The following is a 14,321-nucleotide window of genomic DNA, read 5'->3' as shown; positions in this document are numbered from 1 at the left end:
ATTGTTGTATTTAGGATTGAAAATCATAATTAGTATTAAAAACATTCATTAGCTTAAAGCTATAATTCATTGTCATCATTGAATAAATAGAAAATTAATATTAGCAAAAAGATGATGAAATTACCTATTACTCTATCACTTAGAGGTGACTTACTCTAATCATATATATTCTAACAGATTTTATATATGGTATATTTTAGAGATTCCATGCTATATATGCTATTCTGTAACCTGCTTTCCTTACTAATGGTAGTTTTAAACATCTGTAACAAAGAGTATATTTTAACATATTTTATTTGTGTGTGGTATCACTACTTAAATGGTTTCATACTCCATATGCTATCCTTCATAACATGCTTTTTTTTTTTTTCTAATTTATAGTAATAGTTTTTGAACATTTACCTGGTCATAATGAATATGGAACTCTAGTCTTGCTTTTCTTTAAAGAGTATATTTGTGGTATAATTTATTTCCCTAATTCCCTGCTCTGCTGTTGGAAACCAAAGGTTTTTTTTTTGCCATTATAAATAACATTGTGATGAGTGTTATGCAGATAGTCCCTATTCACTTGTCTGATTATTTCTTTAAGATAAATTCTTAGAACTGGAATTTCTGTTCCAGTGATAGATAAACTTAAACGACTTTCCATATGTGTATTGACAAATTGCCATTCAGAAAAATGGTTCTGTTATGTACTCTCTCAAGTGTAGTACAAGACTACCCGTTATCCCACCTGTTTAAATGGAGGTAGACTCCCTTCCTAGCTGAGTTTGCTATCTATGATGATGTCAGGCTAATCTTTGTTTCTAGACTTTTGTCTTTGTGCCTTCTTGGAATGACTTTCCTCTCCCTAGCTTGACTAATTTTACTTGTCCTTTAAAGTGTAAGTTTGGAAAATTTTTAAAACTTTGTATTGTCATGGCCATTGCTTGACCAAGGATACACTTTTCATAGGAAGTTTTTATTTGAAATTATGAAATAATCCTAACCTGGAATATAATATTAAAAGTTTTTTTTTTTGTCTTCTGCCAGGAGAACAGTTTCATAAATGACTATTAGCTAAAATCTCAAATTTTACAATCTTCTGGGTCTTGTGGCATGGTTTACATTCGTATATCTGTCTTTTATGGCTCCAAATTTCATACTGGCTGAGTTTCTCTTTGGACAAGGTGAGGGTGGCAAAGAAAGAGGGAGTATAGTTTGTTTGACTGTCACTATTGCTGCCGAGTAGATGACCATAGAGGCCTGGCTTTGGTGGGGCTTAACAGAGGGCATATAGAAGTGCTTAGTAAATGCTGAATGACTGAGCTATGAAGTATCTTTCAGAACCTCCAGACTGGTCTTTAGGGCTGATGCTGGACTTGTCAGAAACTTGCAGTTAAGTCTTGGTATGTAGGCCAAGAATACTACAACCAGTGGGTTGAGCCATAGCATAAAGCTGAGGCTTTTCTGCTTTGGAGGTTTGATTTAATTGAGAAAGTGTCTGGGAGTTTGTACCATGGTTCTATCCTGCCATCAGCATAATTGGTTAGCATAACAGACAGTATGCCAAATACTACCACACATAGCTTTATAAAACTAGTTGGCTCATACATGTTTGGAAAATAGGAAAAAGATGTCAGTATAACATGGAAGTTTTGGTTTCCTATGCAATCTTTCCTGAACTGTGCAATAGTTCAGGAGATCTGGGATAATGGGGTACAGTCATGTCCTTTTTCTGGAGAGAAACACACCCTCATCTGCAAAGGGAACAGGAACCTTTTCAGCAACATTTGAAGAAAATTAGAACTGAACACCTGCACCCATGGCTTCCTGCTTTAGAGGCACATTCCTAGCTTCACTACTAGCAGGCTGCTTCCTTTGCTCCTCTTCCCTTTATGTTGTCTCAGTCAGCTAGCTTCCCACTCTGTTGTGGTGGTATGTTGTTAACATCCCATGAGACATGCTCAAATCACTCCAAGATGTTTGCCTGGGCATCCAAATGATCTCCCCAGGTACCAGTTATTGCTTTTGTTATTTCTTTGGTTATACACTTTCTTGGTTACAGAATAGGTTGTGAATGGTCTGTCCCTCACTCTTCTATTCCCTATAAGCCTTGTTATTTTTAATGTGAGGATTTTTTTTCAGGAATGGATATATCACATGTGAGCAGAAATACATATATTTTCTTCTTGGATTTTTTTTCCTAGTGAAAGTGAAAGTGAAGTCACTCAGTCATGTCCGACTCTTTGTGACCCCATGGACTGTAGCCTACCAGGCTCCTCAGTCCATGGAATTTTCCAGGCAAGAGTACTAGAGTGGGTTGCCATTTCCTTCTCCAGGGATCTTCCCAACCCAGAGATCAAACCCCAGTCTCCCGCATTGCGGGCAGATGCTTTACCATCTGAGCCACATAATAATTTGTTTTATTAACATTTTTTTGACCATCAACTCCAGCTTCTAACATGCTGTGCTTATTTTTCAGAACTTGATCTCTTGAACTCATTTGTTTGTATTAGACTCTTCAAAACTTTTCTGCTATTCATTGCTTTAACCCCCTTCTCCTTTTCCTCTTCCTTCCTGTGCTAATCTTTTCCCTCCTCCCCTTTAGCTTCTTTGTGCATTTAATATTTTGTTTATAAGTTAGGAAGACTTTTATTTTGGGATTTTGGGGCATTTGAGAGTCTTTCATTAGAGGCACAGATTAAGTTTAAGAACTCTTGCATTTTAATCCTAAGAATTTTCATGATATATTTAATTATAATGCTAATTTTAAATTTAATTTTAAATTAAAAGTTATCAGTATTAAAATACATTTTATTATAGCAAATACATGAGTAAAATTATTGATTAATAATATGTAAGCACACCTGTATTTTATATTTAATATAATTTATGAGCATATTTAAATTTACATAAAACATATAAATTCATGACTAGGACTACAGATAATGCTAATTTTGTTTTTCTCCAGGAGGATCAGGATGGGAGTCAAGGTCTGGGCAAGAGAAAGAGGGTCAAACTAAGCAGTAACACCAAAGGTATTTATATTTTGTTTTTTTTTTCTTGTGTTAAAAAATGCTTAATTACTAAGAGCACTTGGTTGGGTGGCCATCAAAGCTCTTTGAAGAGAGAGTTATGTTATTAGATGTGTTCAATATGGAGAAAGAGTTGTTAGGGGATGATTGTGGGAGACCTCAATAGCAAGCGAAACCCTTACTGTTGGAATTTTTATTGATAGTTTTCTTCATAAAATGAGCGATATTATATTTGAGCCAGAAAAATAGTCTTTTCATTGAATCTTTTAATTTGGATCCAGCGTTTTTGGTATAAAGCTTAAATTTGATTTGTATCTTTTTGTAATCCGGGGTATGCAATTTCTAGAATGAAAAAGGATGAGCAGCATGGAAGTGGTGTGGATATGTATCAGAAAAAGTAACAAGAGTGAAAGAAAATGAGAATGAATGGCACTTAACAAATATTAAGGGCTCAGTAAGGACTCAATATATATTGATGCAAAGGAGAAGTAGATATGCCTGTAGTGAGGGAATAGATTAGTAATATTTATCGAACTTTTGTACATGCTAGACATAGTGCTAATCACAGCATGTGCATTCTGTCATTTAATTCTCACAGTAACCATATGTAGTAGGTTTTATTGTTACTACTGTTTTATGAATGAGGAATGAAGGCATGTTAGGCATAACAGCTAATGAGAGGTAGGTCTTTAATTCAAATTCCAGAGTTTAAATGCTTTATCACTATATTTTCTTGACCCTCCCTAAAAGCTTTTCAAGAGTACTTGTTATTAGTTGGTAGCCTGTGCTCCATTTTTGAAATGGATTTCTAAATCTTAGCATAGTCTTATTTTCTGGGTTAGTATGATCTGTTAGAAAGTCTTCAGAGGTTAAAATATTTTCATGAAAAGATTCTTTTTTCTACTGCCAAGTGTGTCTTTTGGAAAGTTTAAGACTGCTTGGAAAGGTGGAGCAAGCAGACAGTTTTCGTTGAGGCTCATTTTGTAAGTCTGTTCTTAGTTACTCACGTTGCTGCATTCAACTTATGGACTGTTAGCAGAGGGCATGAAATTTGATTTGCTGTCCAGGACTCACGCCTGCAACATGTTCCCCTTTTTCTTAGCCCTGCAGAAAATCTGTAATGCCTGAAAGAAATTAGAAACCCATTTGGCTACCTGGCTCTTTGACTTAACCAGAATTATGCATGTGCTTACCTGAGTCCTTGAGATACATCTGAGTTGGAGGAGATTGTTAGGCATATACTTGAGTTTAAGCTTCAGGGATGTTCAGAAAATACCTCAGAAAACAATGTTAAGAGGTAATTGTTTTCCTTCAGCCTGGTCAGACTCTGGCTTAAGACATTTTTTATGCAGACTTCATGTTGAAGTTTCTTTTATACCTGAATTTTTTTGCATTTGAGATAGATTGTTGTCTCTTCCTTCCTTTACTGTAAGAAGTAGTAAAGAGATTTAAGACTTGATTAGTTATCATGTTTGGTTTGAGTATGTACATTGAAGAAATGGCTTTTTCAGTTAGTAGAAACTCTTTTCAAGAAGTGATTGTTGCTTTTGAAAATGTCTGAAGTCCAGAGTGGTTTAGTTTTTGTAAGAATTTGATTCAACAGTTTGAAAGCGAGCTGAAAATAAAATATGTAATGATGGACAAGAGGAGAGGCACTGTGCTAACACATCACTGCCTATTTCAAAAGTTCAGTTTTAAGGATGAAAAAGCTTAGGCCTAGAGGACTTCAGCTAACATGGCCAAGATGAGCTGGTGAGTTGCAGAGCCTGGACTCTGCTGCCTAAATTAAAAGCTATCATTCATTTATACCACATACTAATTCAGAAATTTTGTTTTACAATTTTGCTTGAAGTGGTTTTAGGTGTTGTGAAGCTCATGATAGTTTAATCAAGATTTTAAAGGTAATAATCATACGTAACTAATGAAAGCGTTTCTAACCAGATTTCTATAACATAACATATATAACACATAGCACATGCTTTAAATATCTTGGGAAACTGGTGTATTTTAAGAATAACAGTGAAGACATTGTGGTTCACCCCCCACCCCCACTTTTATGTCTGAAGATAGAAAAATTGGATTGTACATAACAGCAGCTATTTTCATTTTAATAGAAGGCACAGCTTTTCTGGGGTATTCGATTATTTTATTTATTAAAACAAAGTTAATATATCTTCAATTTTTAATGCTTGATATACAATTATGGTAGCTTCAGGCTTTTCTTTGGCTAATACAAACTTGCAGAGAGTTATAAGTATGAATTTAAGAATAAATACTACTAGTTTAAAAAAAAGAATACTACTAGTTTTGTTCAGCTTTGTAATTATTTTCAGAAGCACTTACCTGGCAGGGGTATTTTTTTGGTAGTCCGTGAAATTCTCAGTCATGTTGGTACCAAGTGAATTTTGAGAATTAAATTGGCTTCAGCAATCTGTGCTGTAAGTTATATTCTGATTTTTAATTATAATCCTTTTATTCCTGTCACCTAATTCATTTGGCCCCTAATTTTGTTACTTTTTGACTTTGAATCTGTCAGTGTGACCTTTGAATATATTTTACCTCATTTCTTGCAAAACTGGTCATTTCTCTTTTAAATCATTGCTATATCCTGGAAGTGGCAGGAGGAAGAGATTTCTGTTTTACAAGTAGAAAATTGTGTGATTTGAAAAATAAAGAATTTTTATTTCCAAATAAGAGCTGTATATTATAATTGTATTTCTATTTTTAGTCCTTCTGCATATGGCTTATACTGAAGGCTCCACTGAAACGGAGTTAGATGGGGGGATTAGCAGATATTTTTGTCTCTGTATAGTTTAAATTATAGTGTTTCTAGATTAATGAAGTTGTTATTCTGAAAATAGTGGTTGTTAATTATTAATGGAAAATTGGATTAAGGTTATATCTGATTTAAGTCTTATTAAACTCAGTGTTTTATGAAAAAATCAAGAGAGTGATTAAATACTGAGGTTACTCTTTTAGACTCATTACCTGAGGAGATAATGATGTTACTGTTTAGTCACTAAGTTGTGTCTGGCTTTTTTGCCACCCCCTGGACTGTAGCCCATCAGGCTCCTCTGTCTATGGGGTTTTCCAGGTAAGAATACTGGAGTGGGTTGCCACTTCCTCCTCCAGAGGATCTTCCTGACCCTGGGATCAAACTTGCCTCTCTTGAGTCTCCTGCATTGGCAGGAGGTTCTTTACCACTGAGCCACCTATGATATGAACGTATTACTCAATAATAGAAGAACTGTAGCACGGGGATAGGATTGGGATAGGGTTAATTAAAAATTCTGCAAGATTACCCTGGAAGACTACTTGACATGTAATTAGTTAGGGCTATACCTGAGTATTTTGATTCATGTGATACTGGTTTTTCAGATCTCTCCTCTAACTCTAGTTCTTGCTTAAGCACTGAACCAGTCCATAGTTGACACTTAATGCCCTTATATAGAGTTGATGATTCAGAGCAGTATCACAGGATAGTTTGCTCTAGTAAAGATTAATAGAATTTTCTAGTTCATTTTGAGGGGTAAAAGAGAACTAAAGTATTAAAAACATTCAATTCAACTTTGCTGTACACCTTGAAACTAACACAGCATTGGTAATCAAATATACTCCAGTGTAAAATTAAAAAAAATTCAGTTCCTCATGTACCAGTTGAGACCTTTCTGTTGATTCAGCAAGGCAAGGAGGCAGAGATAAGCGGGAAAGAGCCTAACCCTCAAGAAGTGGCACTTGGCTTTAGAAATAGGCTTTCCAGGAGATAATTCATTCCCCCTTCGAATACCTTTTAATTCAAAACAGACATCCATTTCCTGTTTCCTCTATGTATGAAGAGGGCATCTTGAGTCCAGTGCAAGTAAACATAGCTAACATTCTATATGTTTCCTGGTATGTTCCTACCAGAAGAGAGTAGATGCTTTTGTATATTAGAGTAAGCAGTGCACTAATGATTATTTTCTCTAGTGAAGTTAACATTTCATTTATGAAGGATAATTTTAAAGAAATAGATAAATTATCCTATAAAGACTTTTCAAAACAAAATTGGAGTTAGTCCTTAGTAGTATGTTTTTAGTTTAAAATTACTACTATTTAAATTATGTGCCATGAATATTGTTCTTGTAAGATAATTATTTTAAATCATAGTAGAAGTTTTAGATAAAGGGCTTATGCTTCAGTTCAGTCAGTCAGTCGTGTCTGACTCTTTGTGACCCCATGGACTGCAGCACTCCAGGCGTCCCTGTCCATCACCAACTCCTGGACCTTGCTCAAACTCATGTCCATCGAGTCGGTGATGCCATCCAACTTTCTCATCCTCTGTCATCCCCTTCTCCTCCTGCCTTCAATCTTTCCCAGTATCAGGGTCTTTTCAAATGAGTCAGCTCTTCGCATCAGGTGGCCAAAGTATTGGAGCTTCAGCTTCAGCATCAGTTCTTCCAATGAATATTCTAAAGGACTGATTTCCTTTAGGATTGACTGGTTGGATCTCCTTGCAGTCCAAGGGACTCTCAAGAGTCTTCTCCAACACCACAGTTCAAAAGCATCAATTCTTCGGCTCTCAGCTTTCTTTATGGTCCAACTCTCATATCCATACATGACTACTGGAAAAACCGTAGCTTTGACTAGATGGACCTTTGTTGGCAAAGTAATATCTCTGCTTTTTAATATGCTGTCTAGGTTGGTCTTAGCTTTTCTTCCAAGGAGCAAGTGTCTTTTAATTTCATGGCTGCAGTCACCATCTGCAGTCATTTTGGAGCCCAAGAAAAAAAAAGTCTGTCACTGTTTCCATTGTTTCCCCATCTATTTGCCATTAAGTGATGGGACCGGATGCCATGATCTTAGTTTTTGAATGTTGATTTTTAACCCAGCTTTTTCACTTTCTTCTCTTTCACTTTCATCAAGAGGCTCTTGTTCCTATTCATTTTCTGCCATAAAGGTGGTGTCATCTGCATATCTGAGGTTATTGATATTTCTGCCAGCTTGTGCTTCATCCAGCCTGGCATATTTGATTCCAGCTTGTGCTTCATCCAGCCTGGCATTTTGCATGATGTACTCTGCATATAAGTTAAAATAGCAGGGTGACAATATACAGCTTTGACATACTCCTTTCGCAATTTGGAACCAGTTCATTGTTTTATGTCTGGTTCTTATGTTTAAGGACAAGTAATTATTTTTCTAGTAACTACTTTATGTTGAATTATAAGGACTAAGTAAGTATTTTATTGTACTGTGGATATTATAGAAACAACTTGATATTGTTAGTATTATCATTTCAATTATTGAAAGGATAGCCTTGATTTTTAGGCATATTCAGATGTTTGAGGTTGCTGGGTTGTTATAGTAAGGTTTAAATGAGATGAGCAACTTAAATCATTAGGGTGATAAATTTTATTTTTCTTATGTAGATCAATCCATAATGGATGTTTTGAAACATAAAAGTTTCTTAGAAGAGCTATTGTTTTGGACAATAAAGTATGAATTTCCGCAGAAGATGGTGACTTTCTTACTCAACATGCTTCCAGATCAAGAGTATAAGGTATTTACATTTTTTCCTTCTTTTCTGAACTTTGGTCACCTTTCTTTGCCTTGTCAACATTAAATCTTTTTGATGTATTTCTCAGCTCAGTTGCCAAAAGAGGGCCTACATAAAGCACAGTATTTTAGATCTGAATCAAAGCACTTTTACAGAGTGGGATCCTTAGGGTTACCGTTCTGCATGAGACTTGGTCCAGAGAAATTGCTGGGGAACAAACAAAAGCACAATTACACAAATAAATATGTAGTTAAAAATTATAGTAAATTCTCTAAAGGAGAAAGATGCAACATGCTTTGAGAAAATGTTTAATGGGGACAACTGAATTTAGATTGTGAGATTCAGCATGGGAAAAGCACAGAGTTAGTAGCTTCTGGCCATAACTGTTAAGACACAATAGTATTGACTCATGTACACATGTAGATGAGTGAAGTCTCTAGTCTCAGAGGGTGTGGACCCACCAGTTACTCTTGTATGGTTATGGCAAAGTTATACAGCCTTGTATCTGAAAAGACAGTGAATCATGGGTTAGCTCTTCTTATGGTTTAAAAAGTAAAGCCTCTTTAGGAGTGACACTTTAATAATGCTGTTTTGTGTGTTTATGTCTCCTTAAGAAAATAATAGATGAAGTGTATATGGTACACAAAAAAGAAAACTTAAATATTGGTTGGCTTTCAGATCAAATAGGAAAAAATATCATTACTTTTGGAGTAGTCACATTGACTCACTTATTGTTTAGTTGTGTAAACAACTCGATGATTTTCAAATGAGACTTCAGATTTTATTGCTAAAGTAGTTAGCACAGGACAAAGACATACTTTGACATTAGTGAATTGATACCTTTGTGCAAAGTGAAGATTTGTGTTTTTAAACCATCTTTGTAATTGCTTTAAAACATTAATAATTTAAAATGCATATTGAATATTTTTTTAGCTATCAAACTATTTTGCAGATTTTCAAAAAAGGGACAAATTTACATTTGTACAGTGACTACCGTCATTGAAATTACTTTTCCAATTGTCTTGGACATTGTCATAAGCTAATCATAGCTTAGCTTTATAAATTTTATACTTTATAATTTATACTTTTTACTTTATACCATTTTATACTTTAAAATGCTAATAATATAATACGTTGAAAATGTGCCAGCAAAATTAAACTGTGTTTTTTTCTTCCTGTTTAAAACATTTTACAGGTTGCTTTTACAAAAACTTTTGTTCAGCATTATGCTTTCATTATGAAGACACTGAAGAAAAGTCATGAATCGGACACTATGTCTAACAGAATTGTGCATATTAGTGTTCAGTTGTTCAGCAATGAAGAGCTAGCCAGACAGGTAACAGAAGAATGTCAGCTGCTGGATATTATGGTCACTGTGCTGTTATACATGATGGAAAGTTGCCTTATTAAAAGTGAGCTACAAGGTAAACTCAGAATTATTTTCACTGGTTTTATAAGTACACTTTGCATAACTAGCCTTAAAAACTCTTTTTATGCTTAAAAGTAGTTTTTAAAAATATTATAAAATAATACATATTTGTTAAAGCTTGAAAAATTTTAGCAAAATTTAAAGAAAAAACTTTAAATACAGTTCTGTTATTCACAAATAACTTGTTAACATCTTGAGATGTTTCATTTCTTTTTGTGAGCTGAGTATTTTTATAGATAAGAATATGTGCTTTAAAATATTCTGTCAAGTATACACATTAAGAACATGATTTTTAATGATTGCAGATAGTAATATCATATGACTTTACTGTAACTTATTTAACCATTTTCTTATTAGGTATATTTCTATTTTTGCAGTCATGAATTTATTATTGTCAGCTTTAGACATTTTATATGTATATACTTTTATAATTTAAAAGTTGAAGTAAATCTTGCCTTTTATATGTTCCTTTAGTGTGATCTGTAATTTTCTTCCTTTATGCCTTTTCATATTGCCATAACATTTCTAGGAATTCCTCCCATTCTTATTTCTTTGTGGTCTTTCATCTTGACTTTACCTTCTCATAATAATTTATATTATTTGAGTATTTGCTATGTACTAGGCACTGTGTTAATATTATTTATACATTGTTTCAATTAAATTTCTGAACAACTCTCTGTGTATGCTCAGTCTTTCAGTCGTGTCCAACTCTGTGACCCCATGGACTGCATTCTGCCAGGCTCCTCTGTCCATGGGATTTTCCAGGCAATATACTGGAGTGGGTTGCCATTTCCTATTCCAGGAACAGCTCTCTAGATTGGTGTTATTATTTTTTCCACTTGAAAGATGAGTAAATTGAGGCTTAGAGAAATTGAGTCATTTGTTGTAGAATATATAGTTAGTAGATGACAGAACCAAGAAGGACTTTGTATCTCCTGATGTCAGAATCTTTGTTCTTAGTCACAGTATAGCCTGGCCAATTTTAATAGGACTTTGTCTTCACTTGTCGGCACTTGGAGCTAAATTTAAAAAATAATAACAAACAATGCATCAAATTTAATCTTAGGACCTTTCCATTCTCTGTGAATGGGAGATCTTACGCTTGAAACCTGCCTTCTACTGTTGTCTCCTTTTGCATACCAACTCCTGTTTTCTCTTTATACTGAAAGTCTGCCTATTCTCAGGTGCAGTACCATAGCCTGAAAATTTGTATAGGGATCAGTGCAGGCATGGTGCCTTCTATGTAATAATAACTACTACTAATAATGATAGCTCCCATCTTTTGAGCACTCACTGTATACCATGGTTTCTTTCCAAGTGCTTTAATAGGTTTTATCTAATTTAACCATCAGCAATTCTGGGGAGTAGATACTGTTTTTTCCATTTTATAGGTGGGGCAACGATGAGGCAACTGTGGCTTACGAGTTGAGAAGTCAGTGATCTATGGTTTAGCTGTGAGTGTAAGTCTAGGTGTCTGACTTCAAAACTCATACTCCGCCTCACTATGTACAATAACTCTGACTTCCCATTGTAAGTATAATGGGAGAATAATATATTATTTACATAAAGCAGTATACTTGCTTACCTTTTTAATGGAAATATTAAAAACTGCTTTGCATTATTTTTCTATCTTTGTGTAGGATGCCCTTTTCTTTATTAGATACTTAGCTGTGTATATTCAGTTCAGTTCGGTCGCTCAGTTGTGTCCAACTCTTTGCAACCCCATGGACTGCAGCACGCCAGCTCCCTGTCCATTAGCTGTGTATATTACTCTTTTTCTTTTTTGAAGTAGTATCTGTCATCATTGAACTGTATCAATGATATTTTTATACATAGAATTATATAATTAGAAAAGGACTTTTCACAAATATAGCATTTTTAATTTATAAACTGACAAACTTGGAAAAATGAACAGTATCTACTCTTTTCGAAAGAATTGAACCTTTTTTCTTGACTAAGTGGTTTAGCTATGCTTATTATGTACGGCTTGCGTCTTAGAGAAGAATGTTTGGGAAGAGGCTGTATATGAGTCTGCCTCCATTTCTTTTTCTAGCCAGCTTTCCTGAGAGAGCTTTTGTATTTGTTTCCTTAACTTTTAGTCACTCGTTAACCCACCTCCATTAGTGTTTGTTTCCGTTGTTCTGTTGCTTCTCCAGAATTGTCCAGGACTCCATTAGCCACATGTCCTACTTTTCCTAGAACTGCTCCAGGTTATGCCTATTATTTTGACATTAATTTTAATACAGTCTTTTTTACTCTCAAAAGTGTTCCAGTTTATAAAATTAATTATATGGTCACCCTTTCTATGACTACATGATAAGGCAGCTAGTGATAAAATGCTGGACCTTATCTTGCTTGATTTTCATTAGCATTTCACACTGTTGATTCTCTGTTGTTTGTGTGGTGTGAAATTATTTTCTGCTTATTCTGTCAATGTTGGTGTTTCTTGGCACTTGGTCTTGCTATCTCTGTGTTTTTTACTTTTCCCGTATTTTCTGAAATTGTATTACGTAGTCTTCATTGCTTTCTATGTATACTTTCTTCTATTAGTCTGTCCTGAAAATTCTTATGCAGATTGAATATTCCAAAAGCTAAATAGCTACAAGTAGCATTGCTAAGATCTTTAAATATAAATGTATTTTTTCTAGCAACAAACTACATAATTTCTAAGCCAAGTCTAACACTATCTTTAGCTCCAATGCTGTTTTTGTTTCCTCTTTCTAAAGTATGTAACATTTCATGGTACATATTTACTGGTTTTCTAAGAACACCATATGTTTTTCTTGTTTTTACATGAAGAGTATTGGAATGAGCTTTAAATATATTGAATTAGCTAGAGATATTACCCAAGTTCTCTATGCTTTTTAGTTTGTAACAGCCTCTGTCTAGCTTTTGTATGCATTGTCATTAGACAGTGTTTGAAAATTTTGTCTATACTGTTAGTAAATGTAGGAGCTGATACAATGAGTATTCACATGGCCACAGCAATAACTGAAGATTAAAAGGAAAAAGCCTCTAGTAGTACTTGACCCCTTCCTTATACTTTTACTTTCTTATACTTTTCCATATCCCTGAAATTTTACAGTTTGTCCTGTGAAATTGTCTGTGTAGAATGGAACTTTAAACCGTGTGTTGCATAACTGTAGTAATGTCTGTAGTTGCTCATAATGCCAGATTGATCATCCTTCCTGAATATTATATTATTTATTGAACTATATTCTTTGGATGTCCGCAGGCACCTCACACACACAATGTCAACACCAAAAACTCATTCTCTGTCTATGAAGTTCTGCTTCTTTCCTATTACCTGTGTGTGTGTGTCTATAAGTTTGTGTGTGTTAGTGCTCAGGTTGCTGTTTTGGCACCACACTAACCATCTACAGAGCTGCCCAACCTAAAACCTAGGAGTCAGTTTTGACTTCTTACTCTTTGTAGATATAGTGACCATCACCAGGTCTGTCATTTAAATCCTTTAAATATATTAGAATAACCAGTTCTTTTCATCTCTGCTCTTTATGCCAGTACCGTAGTTCAAGCCATTGCCATCTCTAGGCCTTATATTACTAGTCATCAGCACTCTTCTATAATCACTCTCCACACTAAACATCTATTCATGTCCTCTCTTGCTTAAAACCCCCTCTGTGGCTTGCCATTCTCGTCTCATGAACTGCAAACTGCTAAGGCTGATTTATAAGGCCATCTAGACTCACTGGTGCCACTTAACCTCTGCATTCTTTGTCCAGTAGTTCCAATCTTTTTTATACGGCTTCCTCTACCTAGAATACCTTTTCCTCCTCATGTCTAGTTTGTTTGGCTAATCACAATTTCTACATCATTCTGTAGAATGATGTATAATCTCAGTATAAACATCATTTCATCAGGAAACTCTTTTTCCTAAATTGTAGACCAGCTTTATTTGTTCTTAGAACTTCTTGTACTCTTTCTCTTACAGCCCTACCATGCTGTATCTTCTTATATTAATCTCAGCAGAGAAAGAGACTGTATAAAATCTTGATTTACTTTCCACTTTATTTTCAGAGCTTACTAGAATGCTGGACTCTTGGTAGGAACTCAGTAAATATTTGTTGCTGAGTGACTGCAAGGAGATCCAACCAGTCCATTCTAAAGATCAGTCCTGGGTGTTCTTTGGAAGGAATGATGCTGAAGCTGAAACTCCAGTCCTTTGGCCACCTCATGCGAAGAATTGACACTCTGATGCTGGGAGGGATTGGGGGCAGGAGGAGAAGGGGATGACAGAGGATGAGATGGCTGGATGGCATCACTGACTCGATGGACGTGAGTCTGAGTGAACTCCGGGAGTTGGTGATGGACAGGGAGGCCT

General features: G+C 35.0%; 1 protein-coding gene across 6 annotated transcripts in view; it reads left to right on the top strand.

The window, feature by feature from the left end:
• UBR3 (ubiquitin protein ligase E3 component n-recognin 3) overlaps positions 1-14,321 on the top strand; it is a 204,872-nt gene that overhangs the window by 54,300 nt on the left and 136,251 nt on the right. For all 6 annotated transcript variants that reach the window (XM_061435648.1, XM_061435616.1, XM_061435633.1 and 3 more), the window contains exons 6-8: positions 2,954-3,020; positions 8,423-8,553; positions 9,746-9,974. In XM_061435648.1, coding sequence (XP_061291632.1) covers positions 2,954-3,020; positions 8,423-8,553; positions 9,746-9,974 — 427 coding nt within the window. The remainder of the gene's footprint in view (positions 1-2,953; positions 3,021-8,422; positions 8,554-9,745; positions 9,975-14,321) is intronic.

Source organism: Bos javanicus, chromosome 2 (assembly GCF_032452875.1).
Source record: "Bos javanicus breed banteng chromosome 2, ARS-OSU_banteng_1.0, whole genome shotgun sequence".
Taxonomy (NCBI): Eukaryota; Metazoa; Chordata; class Mammalia; order Artiodactyla; family Bovidae; genus Bos; species Bos javanicus.
This window is presented reverse-complemented; position numbering and strand designations above follow the sequence as displayed.